Source organism: Phalacrocorax carbo, chromosome 9 (assembly GCF_963921805.1).
Source record: "Phalacrocorax carbo chromosome 9, bPhaCar2.1, whole genome shotgun sequence".
Classification (NCBI taxonomy): Eukaryota; Metazoa; Chordata; class Aves; order Suliformes; family Phalacrocoracidae; genus Phalacrocorax; species Phalacrocorax carbo.
The window spans coordinates 30,393,987-30,421,483 of record NC_087521.1 but is presented as its reverse complement, the minus strand read 5'-3'; the positions used below and the strand labels follow the sequence as shown (position 1 = coordinate 30,421,483).

General features: G+C 44.2%; 1 protein-coding gene and 1 long non-coding RNA gene across 3 annotated transcripts in view; one reads left to right on the top strand and one right to left on the bottom strand.

Moving 5' to 3' along the window:
* Positions 1–429: 429 nt before the first annotated feature.
* LOC135315050 (uncharacterized) lies at positions 430–21,543 on the bottom strand. The gene is made up of 3 exons (XR_010374501.1): positions 21,428–21,543; positions 12,586–12,775; positions 430–3,341 (listed from the first exon to the last, which is right to left on the bottom strand). It is a non-coding gene; the product is annotated as an uncharacterized LOC135315050 (long non-coding RNA).
* A 2,188-nt stretch (positions 21,544–23,731) lies between these two features.
* The window catches only part of MTHFD1 (methylenetetrahydrofolate dehydrogenase, cyclohydrolase and formyltetrahydrofolate synthetase 1), a 42,020-nt gene continuing 38,254 nt past the window's right edge, over positions 23,732–27,497 (top strand). Inside the window, exons 1-2 of one of the 2 annotated variants that reach the window (XM_064460945.1) lie at positions 23,748–23,891; positions 25,244–25,401. In XM_064460945.1, the coding sequence (XP_064317015.1) occupies positions 25,271–25,401 (131 nt within the window). In that variant the 5' untranslated portion in view covers positions 23,748–23,891; positions 25,244–25,270. Of the gene's footprint in view, positions 23,892–25,243; positions 25,402–27,497 lie in introns of both variants that reach the window. The other variant, XM_064460946.1, reaches the window with a different exon arrangement.

The following is a 27,497-nucleotide window of genomic DNA, read 5'->3' as shown; positions in this document are numbered from 1 at the left end:
GAAAGCAAACTGTATCTTGTGTTGCATCAAAAGAAGTGTGGCCAGCAGGGCAAGGGAGGTGGTTCTGCCCTTCTACTCTGCTCTCGTGAGACCCCAGATGCAGTGCTGCGTCCAGCTCTGGGGTCCCCAACATAAGAAGGGCATGGACCTGTTGGAGTGAGTCCAGAGGAGGCCACAAAGATGATCTGAGGGCTAGAGCACCTGTGCTATGAGGACGGGCTGAGAGAGTTGGGGTTGTTCAGCCTGGAGAAGAGAGGGCTGCAGGGAGACCTTATCGCAGCCTTTCAGTACTTAAAGGGGGCTTATAAGAAAGATGGGGAGAGACCTTTTAGTAGGGTCTGTTGCAATAAGACAAGGGGTAATGGTTTTAAACCAAAAGAGGGTACATTTAGACTAGATATAAATCTAGACATTTTTTACCATGAGGATGGTCAAACACAGGCCCAGGTTGCCCAGAGAGGTGGTAAATGCCCCATTCCTGGAAGTGTTCAAGGCCAGGTTGGGTGGGGCTCTGAGCAACCTGATCTGGTTGAAGATGTCCCTGCTCATTGCAGGGCAAGTTGCACTACATGACCTTTAAAGGTCCCTTCCAACCCAAAGTATTCTATGATTCTATTATCCTTGTATGCCACCTGTGCTGCCTCCCATGGCTTAGCCTGGCTCTATTCAGTACTACCCCATTAAAGTGTCTCTTCCCATGTCCTGCTGTTCAGAGGATGCCAGCATTATTTCTGTTGATCACCACTCCAGGAGTAGGGAAGGGAAGGAAGAGAGGCTGTGATGAGGTGAAGAATTCTGTACCACAAGGAGAATGGGAGAGTCCCAGTGCCCTCAACCCTACCTCATGGTGCAACCTCCAATGCAGAATGAAGTCCCCAGGAAGAGTCCCAGATCCCTACTGAAAGAGACTCTGCAACCCACCACTACTCTGAAACCACAGTGAAACCTGCCTAGGGGCACTGTGACACCATCTATCATTAAGGAATAAAAATTTCACCTATTATAATTACTAGCCATGGCACTCAAGCCAGTAAGCACAGGAAAAGCCTGGATGATCCACATCTTATGACTCGAGGGGTAACAATACTCCAATTCCCACCACCCTGCACATCCCTTAGCCACTCTGTGCAGTCCCATAACATATGCACTGTGGCCAAGTAATGCCTGAACTCTCTCCTAATTCCTGGCAGAGATCAGTGTTTAAGAAGCATTTGGACAATGCCCTTAACAACATGCTTTAACTGTTGGTCAGCCCTGAAGTGGTCAGGCACTTGGACTAGATTATCATTGTTGGTCCCTTCCAGCTGAAATAGTCTGGTCTTTTCTATTCTATTCTATTCTACTTATCATGGGTGCGCTGGATCCAGAGAGGCTATCATGGTTCCCTTTCATTTAGAGCATCACATGTCATACTGTTATAGTCAAACTATAATAGCTGTAAAAGTGACACTTTTGAAAAGGATTTGGAATTCTACTTCAGACACTTTTTCAATTCTCAGTCTCTTTCACTTAGCTCTCCCTACTGAGTGTATAAATACTGATATTTGACTGAGACTCTACAGTGGTTACAGAGGCAGCAATTTCCTTCAGCTTCTTGACATGAGCTTTCAAGGACTGAATGTGAGACAACTGCCAAGAATGATCTTTTTTTGTAGATCCCTAATTCTGACTTCATTCTTTACAAAGGTGACTCTTTGATTACCAGCTGGCTTTGGAGAAGCCACACCACAGAAACAAAATGGTAGAAAAGGAGAAGTACCTGAACTTGCAAGAGGCAGAATTACAGAATGGTCGAGGCTGGAAGGGACCTCTGGAGATTACCTAACCCAGCCTCCCTGCTCAAAGTCAGGTCAGCTAGAGCAGGTCGTTCAGAGCCATGTCCAGTGGGGTTTTGAGTATCTCCAGGGATGGTGACTCCACAACCTCTCTGAGCAACCGTTTCCAGTGTTTGACCACCTTCAGTTTGTGCCTGTTGCCTCTTGTCTTTTCACTGGGCACCACTGAAAAGAGTCTGGCCCTGTCTTTATACCCTCCCATCAGGTATTTATATTCATTGATAAGATCCCCCCTGAGCCTTTTCTTTGCCACGCTAAACAATCCCAGCTCTCTCAGCCTTTCCTCACATGGCAGATGCTCCAGTCCCTTCAGTGGACTCGCTCCAATATGTCCATGTCTCTCCTGGGCTAGGGTGCCCAGCACTCCAGATGTTGCTTCACCAGTCCTGAGGAGACAGGAAGGATGACCTTCCTTGACCTGCTGGCAGTAGTCCTCCTAAGGCAGCCCAGACTGCTGTAGGCCTTCTTTGCTGCAAGAGCACATTTGTGGCTCATGGCCACCTTGCTGTCCACCAAGACCCCTGGGGCTTTTCCTGCAAAAGCTGCTTCCAGCCAGTTGGTCCCAGGTTGTACTAGGGCATGGGGGTTCTCCTCACTGGGTGTGGGACTTTGTATTGCCCTGTGTTGAATTTCATGAGGTTGCCCATTTCTCCAGTCTGTTGAGGTCCCTCTGAATGGTGGCACAACCACCTCCCAATCTTTAACAACTGCAATTTGGTGCACGTGCACTCTGTTCCATCATCCATTTGTCATTAACAAAGCTGTTACACAGTAATGGGCCTAGTATTGACCCTTGGAATACACCAGTAGTCACTGGTCCAGATGGACTTTGTGTTGTTCACTACTTTTGAGACCAGAAGTTCATGTCCTCAATCCACTATGCAGTCTATTTATCTAACCTGTATTTCATCAGTTTGTCTGTGAGGATGTTATGGGAGACAGTATCAAAAGCCTTGCTAAAGTCCAAATAAACAACATGCCCCTTATTCACCGAGCTTGTCATTTCATCATAGAAAGCCATCAGGTTGGTCAGCCCTTTGCTGTTGATATACATGTAGAGTCCTTCTCGTTGCCTTTCACCTCCCCAGCCAGAATCAATTCCAGGTGGGCTTTGGCCTTCCTAACCCCACTTCTGTACACTTGACAGTGCCTCTATATTCCTCCCAGGTCACCTATCCCTGCTTCCACCTCTTTATGCATCCTTTCCATGTCGGAGTTTACTCAGGAGCTCCTTATTCATCTATGCTGGCCTCCTGCCACCTTTGCTTGATTCCCTGCACATGTGGGAGGACTACTTCTGGCGATCTTTGAAAATGAGCCAGCTCTCCTGGGCCCTTCTTCTTTCCAGCATCATATGCTATGGGAGTCTTCCAAGCAAATCCCCTGAATAGGCCAAAATCTGCTTTCCTGAAGTCCAGGGCTATGATCCTGCTATTTGCCTTGCTCTCTTCTCACAGAATGCTGAGCTCCACCATCCTATGGTCATCTTCATGCAATATCTGTAATCTGGAAAGAAAAGGCAGCTCAGAAATGAAAAACTTCTGGTGGATATTGCTATGCTTTGTGTGATGCTAGCTGAAAGAAAGCAGTAAAATTACACCCCAATTATATACGACAGCTACAAAACTCTGTACCTTTTAAAATAAATTCTATGGTGGCTAAAGTCAAGTGGTCTGAAAGAACTTGCAGACAAAACTTAGGTGTTTGGCGTCCCTCCAACATTACAGTATTATTAAAATGCAGTACTCCCCAAATCCCTAAATGTAAGTAGGAACTGCAAATATAAGTTAATCGATTGTTTAGTTCTCTACATAATCACTGCCCAGGTTGTTTGGAATTAAGTTAGTTTAGCTTATTCACAGCTGTCTCCTCCTTTTGGTGTGAGGACTCCATAGGAGACATGTCACAGTCAAAGCAGAAAAGCAAGATCGTCTGATAAAACTTATCATCTCAAAGGTGGAAAGGGCGCAGAGAGTAGGAATGACCTCCATCATGGGGTAGCGTATCCTTCTTGCCTCTCTCTCCTCAGACCTCTGCCCCTTGCCAAGCTCTCTTCTACTGAAACTGAGGGCTTTGGCCCTGGCTTTGTATCTTGCAAAGCTGCACTTTGCTTAACTAGAATCCCCAGGTGCCAATAAGCAGAATAAAGTACTTCATTATTGCAGTGCCAGTATCATTTCTTGATGGGGTGTTAGTGTTTGCTGTGGGATCTGCCTGGCAGGTAACATAAGGAATTGGCTGCGAACCATTTCCAACGTCCTTACTTTGCAAAAATCTCCCTGCATTAAAATGTTATGTTCTTCAGTGTCATTCTGACACATCCCTCGCTCTCACACATATACATACATGTTCTAATTGCTTGTAAATATGAAAAATACTGAAATAGGAAAACTGAGGTGGCTGTTTGGCAGCCATTAAGATCTTCAACTATAACATTCTGTTTTAATCTACTTAGTTCAAACTTCTTATTAAGCGGCCTAGTATATAACACCATCCTTGAGAACTAGCAGGAGAGGAATAGGAGTGATATTTGATTTTACGTGACATACTAAAAGTACATTTGCTTTGTGATCAAAAAAAGGTCAGGAACATTTTGTTATTGCAAGAAATTGCATCAATTACAAGCTGTCCAACCTCCCCCTGTGTGCAAAAGTAACATGCACACGAGTTACTTGCAGCCTCTAGGCTTTGTTCCTTATTTTCTTGTGGGTTTCTCCTTTGGGAAAAAATGTTGCCTTTAGATAGGCTCAGCACAATTAACTAAATACTGTTGAACATGGCATGCAACAGCTTATTGAAGAAAGAGCTTAAGAAACCAGATTGCACAATTAAGTCCATGTATCCAGATACAGGAAGAAGGGTTTTATACCTTCACACAAAAACTAAACTCGGATTACTGATTGCCAGGAGTAGTCATATTAAGGAAGGATCACTTCATACATGAGCCTTTCCTTAGATTTTTCCCTGGACATCAATTATTGACCAGTATTAGAAACGAGATATTGTTCTGAGAAGAACTTTGTTCTAAACTACGTATTAATTTATAAGTGTTATGAATCATAAATTATGTTTTTAAATACACTTTCTGGATGAAGGAATGGTCTGCATTTCTTAGGAGAAAGAGTCAATTTGTGGAACAAGTAGGAAGCTGTCGTACTTAGTCCAGGGCCACTCAGATCTGCAATTCTGCAGATATTCAGAGATCTTGCAGTTCATAATCAAGGTTGAAATCAGGTGAGTTTTGATGGTTTGATGCAGTATCTGTACCTGCAGTTGCAGTCACTGAGGCTCTGCCTGCACCTTGGCATCATGTTGTTCTCTGCCCATGACTGAAATAATAGATTTTTTTAAATGACTGCACAAATGCTCACACCTCCATTTTACATGAAAGACATCTGAATGACAGCTTCCCCAGAAGTATAATGCTCCATCATGCTGGGTATGTTCCTTTCCAGATTTTACAGCATTGCCCAACCGAGTAGGAATTCATGCCTGAATTTTCCATTGCAAAACACTTCTGGTCCAAGAAAATATTTAGGCAAATTACATAGGAAACTGAGACTGTTCTTTGTAACTCACTCCAAGTAAATATATGATTCAGCAACACATAAAAAGATGTTTTGCTGGCACGTATTAGAATTACATGCAACGGAATACCATTATGGAAAGGATGTGATATAAGGCAAATAAATGCTTTGCAGACACAGAATAATACATTAATGTGGTTACACTTAGTTTCTCTTCTCAACCTTCATGTTATTAGCTGCTTGAGGGGTGCAGTTTTCCAACGCAAAATTTTCTTCTAATTGTTCTAGGTTTTGATGGAAAATTACCTTCAAAATTTGTTTTTGTTTAAAAATAATAGTAATGTTAGCCGTAAGGAGTTCCGATAACTATATTAAGGGAATTAAAACACCATAAAACCTTCCTCTTCTCCTGACAATACTATGCTGACTGGTCCTAATGCTTTTATATGTGATATCTGCAGTTTCCTGTGTCTGTGCAACCAAAAAGAACTCCAGTGACGTGATTCCTAGCTGCTGCTCCTGTTCTCATGGAAACAGGTGTCAGAAGTAGGTACTTTAAACTAATCACAGTTTCATTTAAAAAAAGTCCCTTGAGAAACCATGATTAGGTATAGGCATGAGAGTCCCCCCCTCTTCTTTTCTTTAAATATGGTCTTTGGAAGATGTTTTCCCTACCATCAATTATTTGCTATTCTCTTGGTGCAATCACTGGAGTGAAAGCTAACGAGTTTCAATCTGTGCATGTTTGCGGTGCTTGGTATAGTCTCCAGGTAACAAAGTAGGGGTTCTTATCATATCTATTTTATAACTGGTATAGTATGAATCTGCTAGCACTACTGCAATTATTTTGAGATTTTAAACTATTTTAGCTCATTATGGAATCCAAAATCCAGTCAGTCACTCCCAGTTATTTCCTGGCTGGTTTTTTGGATAAAGTTGACCAGTGTCATACCATAACAGAGTGACTTTCATAATTTACTAAGTATCCTGAAGTCATTACTATTTTGGTATCAGGTCTGGCTGAGTTGCACCAGCCTTAGCCAGTCTGATAACATCCTTCAGGAAGCACTTGCCAGGGGAAAGGCAAGCACCTGCAAATGATCCATGACCTTTTTGGTCTGAGAAAAAATGGTGTCTCAGCTTACAAAAGCTCTCAGTCTGAAAAACAAATCTGCTACACTGGGGGATCTTTTAAAATAAGCTGATCTAACAGAGGAGCCAGCTGGCTAGCCAGAAAGAAAACCAGTGAAACTCTGACATAAGCAATGATACACAATTTCATCTGGGAGACTGGGGGTTTGAAATTGTCCATCTGATCTTAATGTAGCTACGCAACTATCAAAAGCACGACTAGATTTCAGAAGAGCCAAAATCATAACGTGAAATGAAGCATCTGACTGTCTAGGTAGGCAGGTGCAATACCTGTAACAGGAGCAAGCAATCATGGCTTAGTGTCAGAAACAAATGCAGGAGTTCTAAAGCAGGGAAGACACAAGCAGCTTTATTCAAAGGTAGAGTTCTTACTTGCCAGAAGAACTAACCAGTTTTTCATGCAGACACCATTATCTCCCTGCCTGCTACCGCAATACCTGTCAGATCACACAGTTCCACCTGACAAAATGTGAGGATTGTATGACACACAGGAAACTGGCAGAGACCTAGCTGTGACGAAGACAGTACTAACTAAACAAGAAACCATCACATCTTGTTGATTACAGGTCCTAGACTTGTCTTTCACAGGTATAGAGCTTTGGTGATACCAAACTTGGTGATGTCCCTACAATGAGCAGCATGTTCCTAAACAACGTGGACAGTCAGAGGAGAGAAGTGCTACTGGGCTAACTGGGGTACCATAATATAAAAGATAAGATAAATTGTGTAAGTTTGCAGCCAAATTTCAAACTGGGCTGTTTATTGGTTTTAGACAGAAAATGCAGACAGAACAAAAAAAGTGTTTTGGGTTTTGTTTCTCAAGCTTGAGCCAGTTCATCGTGCAAACATATAGCAAGTGAGCAACCAACAAATAATCTGTGATACCAAGAGGTAATCCAGTCAATATCTTGCTCAAACTCCTCCAGATGCTGGAGGAAGGGCGCAATTAAAGTAAACTGCCTTCTGTAAAAGAACTAGGTGCTCCTCTTTAAAAAGCATATGAGTTTGTTTCTCAAGAATTGTGCTGGTCAGGTTAAAAGCAAATGGAAAGCATTAAGGAAGTTATCTTTTGGGTGTAAATGAGGAAACAATTGCGCCATTCATGTTGCAGCCACAGAAAGGCTGCAGTGCAAGCCGTAGGGCTTTAAAACCCCTTGTTATGCCTTGACAATAATCCTGATAAGCCATGATTAATAATCAGAGTTTTCACTACTGGGACTACAACTAAACTTACAGAAGTCCCAACTGATGACACTTTTTTCCTCTGCTTCACCATGTCTCTGAAGGATCTATAATCTACCATGTAGCATAACAATGTTTATTTTATATATCTCGGTATGAAGGCAGTATGTTTTCACCTGCAGGGCTGACTACTCATTCCATGCTGTACTGGTGGCAGTTCTACAGTGGTTGCAGGGTCCTGCCCCCATGGCTCCCCCTGAGGGAAGGCTGGCTCCCTCAGCGCACTGAGCCTTAATGGCCCCCACCAGACACCTGCCAGACTTCAGTCCCTGCCTGAGCTATGTCATATGCAAATCACTCTTCAGTCCTGTCTCAGGCCCTGCCTTTTGGATAGGCTTCAGAGCTGTGCTGTAAGATGCTGGTCTCCCAGATGGAACCCAAGGATGTACTTTGCAGCTTGCCTCCAGCCTACCTTTGTCCCTGTCTCCTAGATGGACTTTGGACCCATGTAGTAGCCCTGCCTATGGCCCTGTCTCCATTTGCTCCTGACTCCCTGTTTAGACCCAGGAGCTTGTTCATTGCTTGCCTGGCCTGGGGCTGTTGATGGACCCTGTTACCACCACCCAGCTCTGCCACAATGTTCAAGCAGCACATAGCCATCCATCAGTGAGGGCATTGCCCAGGCTGGGGTCACCCTCAGCTCCTGGCCTGCCTTCCCTTAGGGAACAACCAGCCTTTGCTGCTCCCTGACAATTATTTTGCAACCCAAAAAAAATTAAGCTAGTCTTAACTTTCCTTCTGCCTTTATCCTGCCCATAATAAAACAGAAAAGGATGAATAAAATTATAGTATTATGTTTCCTTTGTTAATAATAACAGGGCAATATACGAGATCATCTTACAACCGAGGATCTTGGTTTCAGATAAAGTAGGTACCCTGTATTTGAACCTAGGCACAAACCAAGGGGTCATAGGGAACGAACTAATTTGTAATCAGTAGAACTGTGGCTGAAAGATGAAAGATTAGAAAGACAAAAAGAAAGCTTTGTCTTCAGCCAGACAAGCAGGAGCTCACTAGCACATGGGCATGCGTTCCACAGCTGTAAGAGCTGTAGCTACCTGCATAAAAACAGCTCTTTTTTTTAATAAATGAGATAAATACACTTAGCTTTTGCAAAATAAATCTGTAAGGCTAGCCTAACGCTACAAGCAGCCTTACACCATCTTTTCCTGTTCAGTGTCCATAAAGGATGTACGGAGTGTCTCTCTTCTCTGTTACAAGAGCACCCCTTAGTGTCAGATGTGTGAATAACAGCTTTAGCTGCACAACTTACTTGCGGTCTACGTTGGGTCCGGCCTTCCAGATTCTGGCACGCAAGAGCCACAATCTAAACTCGGTGTACAGGGGAGCATATTTACTACATGCTGGAGTGAAAATACAGTACCGAAATACTTAGATGGAAACGTGTGTAACCTACTCCTGTTTTACAACTGTAGGAGGAGTTCTGAGGAGAAAACCAAAGGCAGGTCACTTAGCAAGAAAAAACACTCTACTATCTGTTCTCAGTCTACTGATCTCACACCAGGCACTGGGGAACTGCTTTGTCTTTTAACATTTCCGATTTTACGAGATTTATTCCAGGAATGGTTTTGGTACTATGACAAATGGCAGAATACACAGTTAGATCTGCAAAGTTCTCGCTCAAGTTAATGAAAACTGTAAATATTCATAAAACAGGCTGGAGTGGTGGGTCTGTGCTTCATTCACAGGCTGTTGAATTCAGCCTAATATGTTTCCCATTTTTTGGAATGGTACAGAGGACTCTCCAACAAAGCTGCATGATATCTAGACTCTTAAAAGACAGACTTCTGACTACATTACCCATTGCAGGACATGGCACTGCCCAAAAAAATTATTGAAAAGCCAGTGGTTTTCAGGGAAGAGACTGATATAGGCAAACTCACATTGCTTTCCTATAAATAACTGGCTCCCTCCAACTAGAATTGGAAGTATGGAAAGGCCTTGGGCAAAATGTTGTCTGGCCTAGCCAGCTCCGCTCCTGAAGCTCAGAGGAGCACGTGCTTCACTGGGAACATTGCCACTGGCTGAATAGGTTCAGCATGCGCTGCCACTGCTGCTTGTCATGAGGGGGTGGGGGAGAAGGTTCAGTTCATATCCAACGCTCCCTCAGAACTGGAAGTGACAGCACCACTTTTTACCAGGAGATTTCTTCAGGGATATTCAAATACAGCTGTTGGGGTTTTGTAGAAAAGCACTGCGAGAATGAGCTTGTGACACTCCTTACACGCAGCTTAAAGTGCACCTCCTGCTTCCTCTGTGCAGATTTTCATCTTGTGCTCACCTCCACCGTTGCTGGATGCAGAACCTGCCATACCTGGCGCAGAGTCAGGGCCATATTCAGAAAGTCTAAACACACACCTGAAGTGAGTGCTTTTGGCTGGCCCCTTGGCTTTCAGAGGTCTCAGCCCATAGGGAACAGCATGACTATGTGCATAGCTGACAGATACCCCAATATAAACCCCACAGGGTAAGAGCAAAGAAGTTCTTTGTGAAATTCATATTTCTATAGCACTGAGTAAAGAAGCACTAATTTCTACTCTTGCTCTGTAAGGACCATTTACTTCGGACTTCTGCTATAGCCAAAATGTTTCTCACTACTTAAGAAATGTTGCCGGATTCTTCTTCAGAGCTAATTAACAAGAAGAACAGAAACTCTGTGTGTATCCAGAACTCTTTGTAAAAGTTTAAAAAAAATCCTGAGCAACTTGTCTTCCCCCAATTCTTTATTTGCCTTGGCTGGCTGCTACTGTTACTGTTTGTTTGCTTTTTTGCCACAGGGTCAAGCACCTATGTTGTGACATTTGTATTATTGTACCACAGATATTGCATCACCTGTGATAACAGAAATCACTGACATAGTCATAGAACAAATGGCAAGATTCCCACTGACTTCGGTGGGCTGGGATTTCACGTAGTGTGTAGCATCACAACACCAGCAGGAACAGCACTACACCAGGACCCTATATGGACCCACCTTGGTATTTGAAACTAAAAGAGGGACTTTTTACCCCCTTGTCTCAGGCAGACCCAGCTTGAATGGGTCTGCCCAAGTATGGATTTTGGGATGAGTACTCTTCATATCACTCAACTCTCTCTTTGTTCACTTCTTAATCCTGCCAAAAAGAAGTATTTGGTATCTACTAATTCTGGGGTATGGGACATAATTTTGTGACTTCAGCACTGTAATGAGGACAGATTTATGCCTGTATCTTCAGGAAAATCTCTCTTCCTCCCATCAGAAATGTCAGCTCTCACTGGGCACATAATCTGAGTGTACAAAGTCTTCAGAAAATTCTAGATTAAAAAGTAATCAGGCTGGGCTGATTTTAGTCTCTTCCCTTGCTGATAGCAACCTTGCTGTAACAAAGCCCACAAAAGAAAACAAAAGAATGCTCTGGACTTCTTAAAATACAGTGCTGAAATGTATGAAGTTTTACAAGAAGCAACTATAGAAACTTTTCCACAAGTTACGTTGTCCTTTTTATGTACTAGACTGCTCATTCATCTCTATAAGGCTGACTCAGAAAGGCTTTCCTCTGTTTAAGGACTTGTGAGCTTCAGGTGTCTATTTGCCTTGATGACATTCAGGGCACCTACTGAGTTTCGGTATTTAAGAATTTGAAAAGATTGCCTGGGGCTGAAAAAGCACTGAAGTTACTCTCAGTTGATAGCCAAAGTTCTTGGTTTCTTGACTGTTCCAAGCATACATTCAAGTAGTGCCAAGAAGAAAAGCTTTCTAGGATTACAGTCCTGTGGTGGTATTACCAACTGTTCTGGTCCAGCTCACTGCTTCCTAAATATGAGGTGGGCCTCAGGAGGGAGATGTGCAAGTGTTGAAGATGGATAGAGCACAGGGTGCACAGTCCAGCATAATGAAGTGGTTCAAGGAGGCAATAGCTGAGACAAGGGTGAAAAAGCAACATAGTAAGGGACATATGAGGGTGGCTGGACACTGGAATAGGTTGTCCAGGGAGGTTATGGACTCTGCACCCTTGAGGATCCTCAAAATCCAACTGGACACGGTCTTGAGCAAACTGATCTAGCTTACCCTGCTTAAGTAGAGTGGTTTGACCAGATGTTCTCAAGAGGTCCCTTCCAGCCTCAAGTATTGGCACAACAGCAGAGAGAACAACAGGATCCAGAAGCCAGGGCTGAAAAGAGGGCACTAGCAAAGCCTGCTGAAATAAGGTCAGGATCCACTATTACAAAGAGATTATGACAGAAATGTCTCAGATGTTCTCAGTCAATGCTTCTGGGAATAGACAGTTTCTGACGGGACCACTAACGCAATCAAATTCCTAATGTGCAACAGCCAGCTCTGCCTAAGTGCTAGGAGCTCTAGAGTTCACCCCACTTTCCTTAGAAAGTATCAGGGAGGCATGAACACTTGAATTATGCCCACATTTTCTAATTTCTTCACACATGAAAGCCCTCCCCTTCAGACTTTGCCAATTGCACAGCTATAGGGAGCACTGTAGAAACAGGATACTGGTTCATGTTTGCATGTTTGTCCTTCCACCCTGGAGTATTCTGACTCATTAATGAAGGGGTATGCATTAGGTAGCTGGGACATCTGTTCCCATGAAAACAGGGAAAGCAGTCCAGCTAACAAGGCTTTAAACACCTTAAATTTTATACTAAAGAAAGCCCAATGCCAAAGGTGGCAGTTATTAGAGCAAATTGTCCTCACATCTTCCATTAACCCAGAGTACACTTATCACTGAGTCAACAGAAGAGCATGCCCCCCTCATTAGTGTCACCTTTTGCAAGAACTAGCATAATGCAACGCAAATGCTGAGGAAAAATACCTGTTTTCTTCCTTGGTACCATTTTAAAGCGTCACTGCAGAAAGTGCTTTTCCTAACTGTCTCCCACCTTGTATGAATTTTCTTCTTTCTTCCCCATCACAACTTTCTTGGCTCCAAAGATGCAACAAAGCTTGGACATCAAGAGTGGCCATTTTCCCCCAGCCTTTTTGTTATTCTGATCTGAAAACAACTATAAAGAAATTTTAAATGTTATTTGTTGTGTCAGCTTTACACAATTACCTGGAGCTCAAGCTATGGAGGGCTGAAATAAGCTAGACAGAAGTGCAAGCAATTATGTACATGGATAGGAAAAAGGAACCCCCATCCTAATGCCTTGAACCCGTGGGTTTAACACTGGCTCTGCCCACTGGGAATACTGATTCACCCATGAGGATGTCAGCCGTTAGATTGCATACATATATTTAACTGCATCCCATTGCCCAAACACAGAAAGTTGGTGTCTCTTTGCAGGAAAACTTGCTGCCATGAGTACAATAATGGACAGAGTAACATGAGTAACCTTTTCCCTGACAGGGTGTGCTATGTCTGCAGCGATTAGCACAAGAGACTATGAACTGGGAGGTTTTGTATGGACCTGTGTACTGCTGTTGACTCACTCTAAGTAGTCCCACTCAGCTTTAAGCCCAAATTAATCTTGCAGTCAAGCTGCCTGGTTACAAGGCCAAGCTCAGATGCACATGTTTATATCATGGTGAGATTTGGGACACTTAGAGGGAAAGCCTGAGCCCATCCAGATGCTCAGCACAGGCTCTGCCACATCTACCCTGCAGTGCGGTTTGGCAGGACACCAGCTGCCCACCAGACTCCTCCATCCCCTACTTCCCAGGCCTTCAAGGGATGTCGTATGGCCAATGGCAAGCAGAAATATTGGCCAGGCTCCTTCATAGAAGCCTTTTGTTATAATATGATATAAATCTTCCTAGTCTAAGCCTGCATAATCTGTAAGAAGGGTACTGGTGGGAAACAGCCAGGACAAAAGCCAAGCTCCATATCCCAACTGCTTTTCCTGCTCACTGAGCAGCGCTGGGCAATTGAAAATGGTAAATCACAGAGACTAAAGGAAAGTGTGAGTGTATGTTTGTGTCTGTAAGCAATTTTAGCTAATAACATGGATGTTCTTTCCCTTGTTAAAATCTCACTTAAATAAAACATAACAAACCTTATACTAAGAGCTACCAGCATTGGTTGTTACATTTAAAAGGTAACTGTGAAACACCGGGTGTAGTAAGGTGGGGAAGGAGTTGTACCTGCTGAGATATGAGCTGAGGGCAATGCAGGTGTACACACAGCTCCCCGTGCCCAGACTCATGCCTGCAACCACAAAGACCTGTGACCTCTCAGGATTCACACCCCTGTCCCACCCTACCACTTCCATGTGTAGCAAGAGAATCTATATTACCTACCACATGGTGATTTCATTTCGGCAGCTCCACCAAGAGCCATCTCCCTGAGAGGCTGCCCCTTAGAGCCTGCTGCTCCTCCCTTCCTCTCAGTGGCAGCCATGACACCTGCCTCTCCACCTTGCCAGAAACCTTCAGAAACCATGTATCTTACTTCACTTTGGTTTTCCTGTAAGGTCTATCTGTGGAGAGATGTTCATGTTAAACTAAAGAAAGATCTCGTTAAACTAAAGAAAGATCATGAGTGCCTGTGTCAGAGTATTCTCTTTCAGGCAAAGACAAGCCCACTTACAAAATGGTGCCTGGAAGTGAAGGGGAAAGCTTTAGCAAGGTGGACCTTGGCATCAAGCTCACATCCTGAGAAGGACACAGCAAGTGTAGAATTTGAAAGCACCCAAAATACATCCTTTCCCATGTTACTAGCACCGTAGTTATTGACAGATTTTTTGTCAGTTCCAGCATAAAGTTGTTTGTGGTTTTGTTTTATGGTTCTTTAGCTGCAGCTGTGGGAGACACCGATGCCACATGAGAAAAGAGGCTGCTCCCAGGAGTGCGGGGATGGCTTTCCCCTACGCCTGGTAATCCAGCCCTGAAGTACAGCAATAGCACAGTCACATATGCTGAGTTTAAAAGGCTTAAGTCTGTTACTCTTGCAAATAAAATGTTCTTGCTATAAAATAAATTAAAATATTTCTGTTAATAAGGCCATTGACAGCATAATTTATTACCAAATGTAAGGTCTCGGCCTAGATGAAGATGGTGGTCTCAGAACCAAGAGACATAGGAAAAACATCACTGATTTCAACTGCACTTATATCCAGCAAAGAAAGAATTGCTTGAAAGGAATTTGGGCCAAAAACATATTAAAAAGCCCTTTCCCAAAACAGAAAAATATTCCTACACAAACAACAAAACCACAACAACCCCTGTCCCATTTGACATATTCTGGGATGCTCCCCTTCCTCCTGCAGAGCTGTGTACCTCCACGGAAAACAGGAGATGGGACAGCACTGCAGCCACACCTGGGAAGGTGAAACGGGGGCACAAACGACCCCACGGCAGGGTTACAGGCAACAGATGGATAGAGCAGCAAAGGCTTCTTTCTTTCTCTCCAGCCTGATCCTTTGAACTCAAAGCCATTTATGGCCACTCAGCATTACTGTCGATGCAGGCTGTGTGCAGCTCCCTAGTATGTCAACTTTTTCCAAGACCGAGCTAAAGAAAAATAAATTTTCTTCAGAGTCTTCAGAGTCTTAAGTCTCAGCATGATTTGCAAGTCTGTGTGTATACATGCTGTCATCAATACATATATGTGTGGTACATGAAGTTCAGACGCTTTTGATCACCAACACCAAGTAACAGATGGAAAGCATAAAGTGAGGTGGGGAACCCAAGCAAGCCATTGTTCCTCCTCTCCACCTGTGTCTAAGCTGTGATATCTGAGATTCTCTTCCCCCCAGAACTGGTGAAGACAGTTGAATACTGATCAATATAAATACCACAGAACTGTTACTCTTCTCTTTGAAAAAGAAATTTGCTTATTTGTTTGCCTATGTGTCACTCTATTTCCCAATCAGTGAATACAACTTAAGACAACTCTTCAGGCTTTAGAAATCACCCTTCATGTGAAGCTGTAACACTTTTCTATCATGAGCACTCATGCTTGCTGTGCCTGAGTGAAGGGCACCTTCCTGAGTGAAGGATGCCATGTGTGCTGTCTCAAAATCAGACTTTTTAAAGAAAATCCAAATTGCCAGGGAGTCCTGTGTGAAAATGTTCCTGCTTAAAATGTCAAGGCACCCCTCTTCAGATCCTAGGACATCTGGGAAAGCAGCTTCTCAGCATTCCTCTGAAAGCCACATGGGCTGCCTGTAGTACAAAAGCTCCATCATCCTATAACTTGTAAAAATGATAGGAAATAAGAGGGACTGGGAATAAAGAACTGTCCACAAGGGGGAAAAAAATCTCTGCCCCATTCACCAGATCCTTTCACAAAGCTCCAGGAGTGCTGGTGAATCCTCAAAGGAAAAGGGAAAAAAAGGACTCAGGCCCCAAACATGTTCCTGTGGCAGCAGCTCAGACCACACTGCTTGTCTTGCCCTATACTGACATCTCACCACATCTGTCCACAGGGTCAATGCCTATGCTAGTGTCATTGTTATACTGCAGGAAAGGCCTTAGGGCCAAATCTGTTGTCTGACTCATTGACCTGCTGCTACAGTATCTTCTTTGCTGGTCCCCTGTAACTAGTACAGGGGCTCAACCTCCTTCAGAATCTGCCTGCTGGTCCTACACCGCTAAGGCGGGCACAAGAGACACCAATAACATCACAGCTCGGCACAGCTCCTCTTGGAAGGATTATTCAGTTTCTTCTCCAGGCTTCTAGGCCATAAAGAGAAATCACTAGCCCAGCAGACTTTCCCCTGCTGAGCTCACCATATTCCTGTTCCACACCACACCTACAGGCTCTTAATCTTCCTGTGGTCCGAGCAAGCATCAATCGCTGTCTGTTCCCTAGGCCCCATTTCTAAGCTCATGGTTTGCTCTGCAAAGCAGCAGGGCTCCAAAGCAAAACTACTCCACGTGCAACCTCAGCAACTGCACCAGGGTGCACAGGCTAGAGATGTCAAAATGCTTTGCCTAAAAATGATGGCTGGAAGGGACCAGAAGGGCCCTTAATGTGCTTTTTGCCAGCTACAGCTGACACAGGCCATAGAACAAAACATTACACTGCCCTGCTGGATAATTTAAAGTTCTCAGACATAGCAGCATAGGACAGGCCATTTCATAGCACAGGCTTTCTAATCAGATCTCAAGCTGGTTTATAATCGGAAAGCTCAGAGAGAGTTTACAGTAGGACACATGAGCAAGACTTGCTGTTCTTTTGAGAAATCTTTCTCCCAGAGATGTGCAGGACAGACACTAGAGCTCTGCAGCCTTGTCAGGTTAATTTACTGCTTCTCTGATGCAGCTGAGCACATGGGAACGGACACACTCTGCAGCTTCAGGGCAAACATTAGCAATGTGTCTCTGAATCTGGTGCCTCCTCCAGGCTCTGCTTCATTGATGAATGGAGCAGTTCTTGTTTTAAATACCAGACAAATCACAAAGCTCTTGGGCAAAAAGAAAGGGCAGAAATGTGATCACTCCAACTAGAGCTGACAGATTTCTGGGATACAAAGGTTTGTAATATAAGGCATATAAACTGGGAAATACAGGGACACATATATAGGCACGTATGTAAATGAGCGTGGAACAAGCTTACGTGAGTACGTAAGTGTCCACTCGTTCCATGAGTGTGGAATAAGCTTACAGTGAGCTCGCTTATGTTCATGCTGTTCAGAGTGAGAGAGAATGCAATACTTGGATAGTCTGTGCATCACCACTTTTTAACCCCTTTCAAGCTGTACTCACAAGCTGAAACTCAGTTCCAAATACTTAGATTAGGAGACCTTCAAGGAAAGGAAAATCTTTTTGTTTCATATATGTGTGTGCGTGTGCTCGTATGAACAGCACATCGCACAAAGGTCTGCTTTTCCAGAGCAGTTAAGCCTCTTCCTCATACAATTTACTGTTCCTTTCCAATTACAAACAGCAATCATCAAACATGATCAATGGAGGGTAAATATGGATTACTTTTTTTTAGTGCTAAGAAATTAAAGTCTAATTATGAACAACCCCAATGGGGAGATAATGAAGCACAGTGGTCAAATACGTCCATAGTTCAGAGACAGCAAAAAAAAAATGCACAAGTCAAATAAGGGAAAAAATCATTCACTAGAGCATGCAAGAGTACCTTATCAATACTGTTTCCATTAAAACTGATCAACAGTTAGTTTTCACATGGCCAAGAGATGCTATGCAAAAGGGGAAGCACACCAAGCTCCTGTGTGTTAAGAAAAAATGAGACATTCTTTATATTATATAACATATGGAAATGATCTGTGTCTCCCATGAACCTCTTGGAACAGCAGGCATGGGGCTTCAAACCATTCTGTTTGTCCCTAAGTTTATCCTATTTCTCCCCCACTTGCATTATCCTGTTTGTCTTAGAAATTCTTTCAGCTGTAAATGGTTAGAGACCAAGAATATCATCTGTTTGCCCTGTTCCTATAGTCTTCCTTACATATCTGCAGCTGGCCACCATTAGTGCCATGACCCTGAGCTGGGACAACCTTTTGTCTGATCTGGAGGCAATTACACAGAAAGAAGGACAGATATTGGAATCAGGAATGCTCTAAGTAAAAGCACATTGATGGTACAACTTTTTAAGCCTGCTTCACAATATGAACTGTGCGCACACACCAACAACCACTGCTCAGTGTTTCAAGCTGGATATTAAGACATGCATAAAGCCTGTATCACCCAAGTCTGAGGTGCAAAACTCCATTTACCATTTTTACCTCCAAATCCCCCTCTTGCTAGCATTATGGTCTGTGGGAAACCTCGTTTCATGCCAGCCTTGGGCTTCCCCTACCATAGACTTCCCAGGATGTTTGTTCACCCTCCTCCTGTCTCTGCAGGACGCTGCAAGAGCAGGATTTGCTTGGCTGAGAGAGCACCCTGTGAAGGTTCTTGCAGAAACGGTATATAACTAGCTATGCAATCTTGCTCTGCCGGAGATGTCCTTGCTTGGGCTGGGGGAATTACTGGAGAAGCTGTGTGGTTTAAACTGCAATGGAAAAATTGTCCATCTGGACATCCTCCTACCTGCAGCCCTGAAATTTACCCTTCTCCCTGTCTACGTCTGCCTGTGTCAGTGAGAACAACTCCCCATGCAGACAGAAGGATGGAACTGGTATAATGAGTATTTCTATAGAAAATATTGGAAATGTATTTTCAATAGTCTTCTAGTGAAATTTAGCAGTTGGAAAAAAAAGGGGGAAAGTCCCATGTAGCCATAAGCCATTAACTAAAAATTATTATCCAGAGAGAATTAGATGGAGGTGGAAATGACAAGTTTGTTAGTCACAGCTCCGCTGCTTATGTTTGTATTTTGCTTTAGGCAATTAATTAATCCTTCTTTCTCAGTTACCTTATCTGGAAAATGTGGTAATACACTACTCACAAGCAGGTTGGGACAGTGAATTAGGCTGTTGTTTATTGCAGAGAGTGCCACAACATGCTGTAGAAATATTAGGAATGGTTATTATGTGTGAGAGCGAGACTACTTAGAAAACGGTTTCTTTGCTCTGAATTATCTCTTAAAATTAAAGAGTCAGGACAACCTAGGGCCCATATTTATCAAGCACTCTGCACTGTTCTCTGTGGAATCAAGCATGACACAAAATTCTTCAAACTGTTAACAAGACATCTTTCTTCTGCAGGATCCCTAAGAGGTCAATGAGAAATGTTGGAAGATTTCTGTGCAAAGGTAAGGTGATGTAGCTAAAAGAGCAACAAGGAAAGCAGGCAATGGAAAAAGCACTAAAGTACATACAAATTTGTGTCACTGGCATAGTAACACAAGTGGAAGTTCAGAGAGATTCTGAGCCGGTTATTGCTGTCTTTAAAGTGACAGATACACTATGGTCCATACAAAACCCTTGCATGGTAGACAAGTGAATGGCAAACTTGAGAGAGGGATCAGAAAGGCACCTCAGAGGCCTGTTTGTTGTTTGTGCCACTCTGTTGGACACAACCAGCTTTACCTCCCTGCCAGAAAAACCTACGATGAAAGTACCCTTCACTTGCTTTATAGAAAAACAGTTCATTGTAGTTAAAACTGCACTTGGAAGTGATTTGATTAATCTGTCTACCTTTGCACTGAAGTGGATGAGGAACACTCCAAGTCCTGAGGAGAAGGCCAGAGAGCAAATACCATCATAACCCAGGACAGCTACTTTTGCAGAGACTGTCCCACAGCTGGCTGCATCACCAACTTGTTATTTCCGTGACATGTCTGAAATGGATGGGGCACGTAAGACAGCTAAACAGATCAGGGGATAACTACACTCAGGAAACACTTTATGATGGAACAAATGTTAGCTTATAATATCTAGCATTACATTAACACAGCCTAGCTATAAGGGCTGTTTCAAAGCATGTACATTGAGGTCAATCTCAAGCCTCACGTCAAAGTTCAGTCATCTTCTGATCAAAGGGAGAGTTGACCAATAGCATGTATTTAAATCTGTCACTGCTACCCCAGTACAAAGTTGTGTTCTCCATCACTGTAGATAAGATAGATTCCAGAGTGACGTCATTCATTTAACCAATCCTGCTTTGTTCAGTGGGGTTCCCCATAAGTACCTGAAAAGTTTTTCTGGCATGCTCCTGCCACAGGCTTTCTCAAAACTTCTTTTCTGACCAAGATTTATGACGTTAATCTAAGTTTTCTGTTCCTCCTCCTTTACCGGAGGCAATGTCCTATCCTAACTGTCCCACTTAATGGGTGAAGCAAAGCCTAATGTTCTTCCCCAGTTTGCTGATTTGGGGTCAGTTTCTCATAACAAATTAGCTCACCAGTAACAATGAAAGTCTTTCTGGCATGCACTTTGCAGCTTTCATGGCTTTTTTAAAGAACAAGCTCCATGACTTTTGACTTGTTGGGTAAGAGGGGGTGGATGCAAAGGTAAACAGTCAAACTGTGGGAGTTGCCAAATCAAACCCAGGGATGCCTGGCAGGGAGGTGAGCAAGGCAGAACAACTGCTCTGGGGCAACACTCAGAGGAGCGAGGTTTCCTTTACTCTGAGGCCTACCCTGAAGTAACTGGTTTTATCCTTCTTCATCCTGACAGCCATTAGAAAATAAGTCTGCTTTGGGACGAAACAGACTATGTTCAGAGCTCTCTGTTCTGATCACGGCATTAGGTTTTTTCTCATTCTTTTGCATTAATAAGGTCAAAAACATTGTACTGAAAGCATAAAATATTGATTGTTGCTGTCAACTCTGAAAACATTTTCGCAATGTTTGTCTCCTTTGCCAGTGTGCTTCTCTGAGATTTCCTATACGTGAATAGTAGCTTTAACTGTTTTACTGCGTTTCAGGCCTGGATTTGACTCTGATATGACCAGAGCAGAACAGTCTATTCAGCCATTTCTCATCCCTTTTCTGTTTCTCTCCCATCCCATTCCCAGTATTTCCACCTCAGGATGACAATTAAGAATTAATTTTAAAGAACATGTTCTTACATAAAGGCATGACACACACAACTTCTGAGTAACAATCTCACTTTTAGTACCTGACTGCTACAGAGAACAAGTTAGAAATACAATAGAACTTCCTGCTGTGATAAAAGGAGTTAAGCTAGTCTGATTTTCTGGCACTAGCATTTCAAATTAATGAGTCTGTCCCTTCCCAAAACTGAGAATCTGGCTCAAAAAGAATTAAATAATAAAAGAAGTTGTTTAGGGTTATTTTTATTTCCTTTCCTATTTTTTAGACTCTACAATCGATTAGGTAATTTTCAAAGTTTTACCTGTCATCACCAGACATCTTTTTTTCAGGAGCTGGGGCATTATGAAAAGCAGCAAGTGCGGTTAATGCTCACACACACGTGCAAATCACGCAAGTTAGCAACTCTGGGTAGGAATCTATCGCTCCTGATGGCAGTAGCTTCTGCTCACTCTGCAAATAAGGTAATCTGAATATTTTTAAAGGTGGCTTTCTTCTTTTTCTTTTCCTGCCTGATATTTTTACACTATTATCCCAAGTGTCAAATCATTTTTGGGAAAAGTTGTTTCTGAGTTTATCCTGTCCTCAACTGAACAAGTCCGTCTTTTGCATTTCTTTTAAAACACAGGCTTTTTTCCCCCCCAAGAGTTTGTTCAGGCCTCAGATAAAGGCAACAGAAGAAACAAACAAGGCACAGAATTTTAAGCAGCCTAGAAAAATCCCTTCTTTCAGTTGATTGAATAATCTGTTTTGATTGTATAATACTGCAACTGTCTGCTGGAACGTTCCAGGAAACACAAGGAAGACATAATCAGAAAAAGAAGTTCCTTCTACCTTTTTTTATTTACCATATAAAAGCCCCCCAAAATGCAAAGTTTTCCCTCTTTTCCAAGTAACTTCTGAAGAGAAATTTCTGCTTTAACCCTACAACTACAACACGTTGTTAAGGTGGTTTAATCACTCAAGGTAAGAAGCTCTCCTCTGAATAGAAAAGAAAGCAGAAAAGACATCACTTGTTAGGCTATGAAAGGAAACACAATGAAAAGCATTATCCTCAGAGAAGTTTTGAACTATTTATGGTTTATACTGCCCTCCTAGAACACCGGAGAAGCAATCCTAAGGCTTTTGAGCTGCTGAAGCAGAGGGCCTATATAATTCTATCCTCATAGTTTTGTGCCCTAGGCAGAAGCTGCGACGCCTACACTTCTCCCTTCTCAAAATCTGACAGCTCCCAAAATCCCGTTGTGAACTGATTACATTATGGAGTAGCAAGATTGAATGCTTTCTCAGCAAACTCGCTGGAACAGGCACTTTCTTTTTCCAAACTTCTGCATTCTACGTAAAGCAAAAATCTACATGAAAGCACTTCACGCAGGCTTTTTAAGTCTCAAATTCTCAGCCAGAACACCGCTGCATCCAACCCTTACTATCCATAGCTTGTCAATCTGCAGTGGTATTACCCTGTTTCTTTGCTGTTCTGCCTCCACATGTGGCAGATGTGCCTAGGTTCCAAAGCAGGCACGTGCTGTTACTCCCCAAGAGCAACCTAACACTGTGGGTCCACCCCGTCTTTGATTCCAGTTTCCTGTCCCCAACGTTTTTATCGTTTTATTGAATTGTGGACCTGTTCTCTAACCACGTACGATGTATTAGCAAGAAAAACTGACAAGCTCCTTAACCTCTCTGGGTCTTGCCTGAGAAAGTCTGCCTCAGTGACATTAAACTTCTTTTCCCATCTCCAGCTCTGGCTGGACCCTAATCACTTATTTTCTGTATGTGTGAGAAAACCACTGAACGCTGACTCTCTCTGCAAGGTCCTAAAACATCTTCAGAGTGAGGAACACCCTTGGTTATGTAAATAGCAATACACACAGAGGACTGCATGGATCTGAGCAGCTGCCTGACAGGGAACTACACCTTCACCAGTCCTAATCGGAGTCCATCCCTTGGAGGTGGCCATTAGCAACTCTCAACAGCCATGAACTTTAGGGCACAACCCTGCTCTTTTCTTCACCGCCCTTTTTCCACGCTGGCTAGCCAGCAGTTTGGTGACTTTATGTTAGGCAAATGTGTTGAAATCCTGAAGAGTAAAAATCACTCTTAGCATAACCTCTGTGGAGTGCCACAGTACTACCCCCAGGCATGAAACACAGGTGTTATTCTTAAACCGATTTGCAGTTTTCGTGAAGATATGGCCAGGAATTCACCGTGCAGAGCCCGCCACCAGCAGTCGGGCACTGCCAGCCCCTCCGGGCCGGCGGGCAGCCTCCCGCCGCCCCCACCCCCAGACCCGGAGGCCGCTCTCGCCCTCCCCTCCCAGCGCCCTTCTCCGCACAGCAGGGCTCCAGGAAAGGCGGGGAGCGGCTCCTCTAACGCGGTCTGGCGGCCATTTCGCCGCGCCGCGCCGCTCAGCCCCCGCTCCCCCCTCCCCGCCCCCCTCCGCGGCAGGCGGCTGCCGGGCTCCTCACGGCGGCGTCAGAAAGGGCTGGGGTGGAGGCGCGGCACCGCCGCCCCAGAACCGCCGCCGTGGGGGGCGCCCATGGCCGCCACCCCGTGCCCCTCTCCGCCCTCCTCCGGGGCGGGGGCAGCGCTTGCGCGGTGGGGCCGGCGGTCGCCCAAAGTTTGGGCCCACGTGGGTCGCCGAGTAGGGCACGGGTGGGGAGATCCCGTCCCGCAGACTGCTCCGTGAGTCCCGCCGCGCTCGGCCACTGCCTCCCCGCCCTCACCATGGCCCCCGCCGAGATCCTCAGCGGCAAGATAGTCTCCGCGTACGTACCCCGGGGCTGCCATCCCGCCCGCTCGCCCTTCCCGCCATGCGGCCGGCGCTGCGCAGGGCGGGGGTTTCCTCGGGCGGGGAAAGTCTGTGGGGAGCCGCGGGGGTTTTCACCCCGTGGGATGGCCGCGGTGGGGAAGGAAACCGGCGCGGCTGGGGGGGTGCCCCGGGGGACCCAGCCCTGCTGGCCGGGGGAACGGGGCCGTGGTGGCCTTTGCTCTGGCGCGGCCGCCGGGATGAAGCGGTTTGAAGACACCCTAAAGCTTTTTCACTACGTTGCATTCAAAGCTCACTTCTTTCTGACTAGAAACGGTGGGGGTTATTAAATGAAGGTACTGTTAAAGATCTTCAGAAGAAGCTAAAGTGCTGTCACGACTGCGTTGCCCCCCAGCAACCCAGCGGTGCGCCTGCTTGGTTCTCGGTCCAGCACCAGCCCCGCACAGCGGCCGGTGGCCCCCCAGCACCTCTGCCCTGGGTGCCCGGCGGGTGTGAAAGGGCTAGCTGACTTCCCGCTCTTGTGTATTTACGCAGTGCTCTTGGGATGCTTTATGAGCAGGAGCTGGGAACCTGCGCTCTAGACATGGTCTCTGTGTTCATACTGTACAGGCATTGGTCACTTTCCTTTTTAAAGCAAGATAAATTAATCCATGTGTTGGGTAACATCAAGATGAATGTTCACAGGTGTCCTGCCAAAGGTGTTGGAAAAATTTTGCAGACCCTAAAGGAAAAGGCTTGCTTGTGCTTTTTAGCTTTTACTTAGCTGGCAAGCTCTGAGCGTAGGTGTCCCTGCATTGTGTCTTTTACTTTGCTTATTTTTCCTACTGCTGCTGTACATACATATCCAGTAAGAAAGGTAAATTAATTTCCCTAACCTTTGGAAACTGCAGTGTTTAGCAAAACATCTGTTACATGCTGTGCGAACAGGATTTGGTTAGGTAGGTTTGTTGAGTACCAGGGAATTTGGACAGAAAGTGTAAATTTGAAATGGTCTAAAGTAATCTTGGAAAAGTTGTTCGGCCCAATCTTAGGTATTTCTATGTATGACACATCTACCTCTGACAGCAGACCATTTCTGAAAAGTAGGCCTAATGTGTCTTGAATCTGAATATCCATAATGAAAGGCTGCTTGCATATTTTTTACCTGGTAACTTTTGGGCTGGTACCACTTGGGTATTGCAGTTTCTCAGTCTTGTGTGCTTCATTATACCTCATGCTTTTGGCAGTCTTGAAGCCAGTATGCTCTGCAATGCCTATGTGTGGTGCTGGTGGTACTTAGTGATTTGCCTGTTGCAGGTTTCCTCCTTCTGGTATAGGAAGTGCTCTTATGTGTTCTGCTTTTTTTCCTAGTGGAGTACTTGAAGGAGGCATGAAGAAATGGGCTATCTACCCTGCAGATACCTGTCCCTGTCTTCTAGACCCTCTAGAGAAATGCTGGTCCAGAGAATTCTCATGGTCCTGAGTTCACCTGCAGGCCAAGAGGCTGGCAGCAGCAGCAGAAGTGATAGGCATGTGGTTTTTCTAGGAATTTTCAACTGAATTGTCTGTTGGAGAAAGGGAGTGTTTCTGACTTCACATAAACTGCAAATTTTTTTCAGTTGCTATCTTCTAGGGGATGATTTTTGTTACTTTATCCTCTAATTAAGATAAGTGTGTGTTTGTAAGTCAGTCAGATATTAACAAATGAGGTGAATCAATCAAGAATTGTGCCAGCTACATAATTCTGAGTTTGTCTGTGTGTTTTAAATCAAAACTCATAAACTCATACGTTTTGATAAGCTCTCCTGCCACCAAGCACCCCTTCCCCAAAGAGAGGTGAAAAAAATAACTAGTGTCATGCTCATTATTTAAACAAAAATCAGGTAAGTAGTGGCGTTCTTATTTTTGTGAAACCTGTAAAGAGAATAAATACTTAGAGAGTCCTTTCTTGTCTCTATAAATAAGGAAAACCTGATGAGGAAATAAAGCCAGTTCACACCTAGAAAGTCCTGAGAGGCTCAGAAGAGGTACAAAGGAAAATAGACCTTTTCAGTGTCTTTGACTATTACCCGTGAGGATAGTAAATGTGGTGGTGTTGTGCATGGGAAGGAGAACACACAGGGCAGCAGACCTTGTTGTATGTGTAGGATTTTGGTGTTTCAGTTCATGCTTCTCTGGCTAAGGCTGGTTCTTTCAGTAGAAGCCTGGACAGTCTGTGAAAGATATTAAATGTAGGATGGGTTACGCATCAATCTGAGCTGGCTAGTTATCTCTGAGTGGCTTTCCTCTACTTCTCTGAGTGGCTGTTTAGTAATTCAGCCTTAGACTTTGCTGCAAGTTAAATTTGCCTCATTGGCAAATGAGTTGCAAAACATGAGTTATTGTGTAACACTACAGTAAACAAATGAGTACTAAGAGCCAGAGAAACGGTGCTTTAAGTGTGTAGAATATGGAGGATTGGAGGGAATGAAAATACAGTATTCTCAATCTTTTTTTTATTACTAACGTACCCATAAAATAAAAATACTCTGTCTGAAGTAGATACTCAGAGCAGAACATTGTAGTGGCTCTTCTTTACAGCTTATGTCCGCTGCAGTGAGCAGAGTGTTCAGTCGTTACTGTCTGAAGTAGCCCAGGTTTGGAAAACTCTGGCTTGGCCTGTAGTGGTTGATAGCACCAGGAATGGACCAACACTCCTGGTCTGGATGAGTGGCTGATGAGTTGTGATGGCAGGGAAGCCTTAACACCCCTCCCAGCTTCAGGCAGTGCTTTGAATTTAAAGTGCCGTTAAAGTACTGAATATAGAGATGATCCGGCTCAGCTTATAACTGGAGGTAACAGTGCAATAAAGACAACTCTTCAGCTTTTTCAGACTGGGCATCAAAAGTTTTTTGGAGTTCCTATTGAAACTCCTGTTAAATTTAGTCTGAACCAAAAAAATTCCCTGATCTGTGAGATCTCATTTACCAGATTCTACCCAGAATGTTTCAGGCATGCACTGAAGGGTACCCCACTGTGGATGTGCTAAGTTAAAGTGAACTGTGTGGTCCAGTACTGCTCGGTGCCACTGTGCAGCCCCAAATGTGAGCAAGAACCCCTTGTGTTAGGTGCTGTGCAGACACAGAACTTAAAAATGGGACCTTGCTCCAGAGAGGTTATGAGGTAGGAGAAAACGTTGGCTGGTGGTCAACAGGGCCGCAGTGCTGTCATCTGTGCTCATCAGCACCACGTTGCATGGAAGGGGTAGGAAGGAGGAGGCAGTTCCCCTGTGAGATAATGTCACTGTACCAGGATCATGCAGTATTAGGGCAGGAGAGTTGTGAACAGATTCCAGCTCTGTTCTGTAAACTGTCTTCCCTCAACAGGAGCAATCTGCTGAATTACCAGCAGCGCTCAGATAGACCTTCCCAAGGCAGTTCCCATTCCAGTGCCACTCGACTGGGACAGCCAACCTGCGACTCCTTTCTGTTTCTTCTTTGGGGTGCCAGTAGGATGTTCTGCAGCATACTTGCTTGTAGCCTCTTCACAGTATTTGAAGATAAAGCAGATGTCCTGCTAGCTAGGACATAGTGCCGTGGAGGCTTGCAGTGTGAAGAGACAAATTTCCCTTTCTCCAGTTCAATTT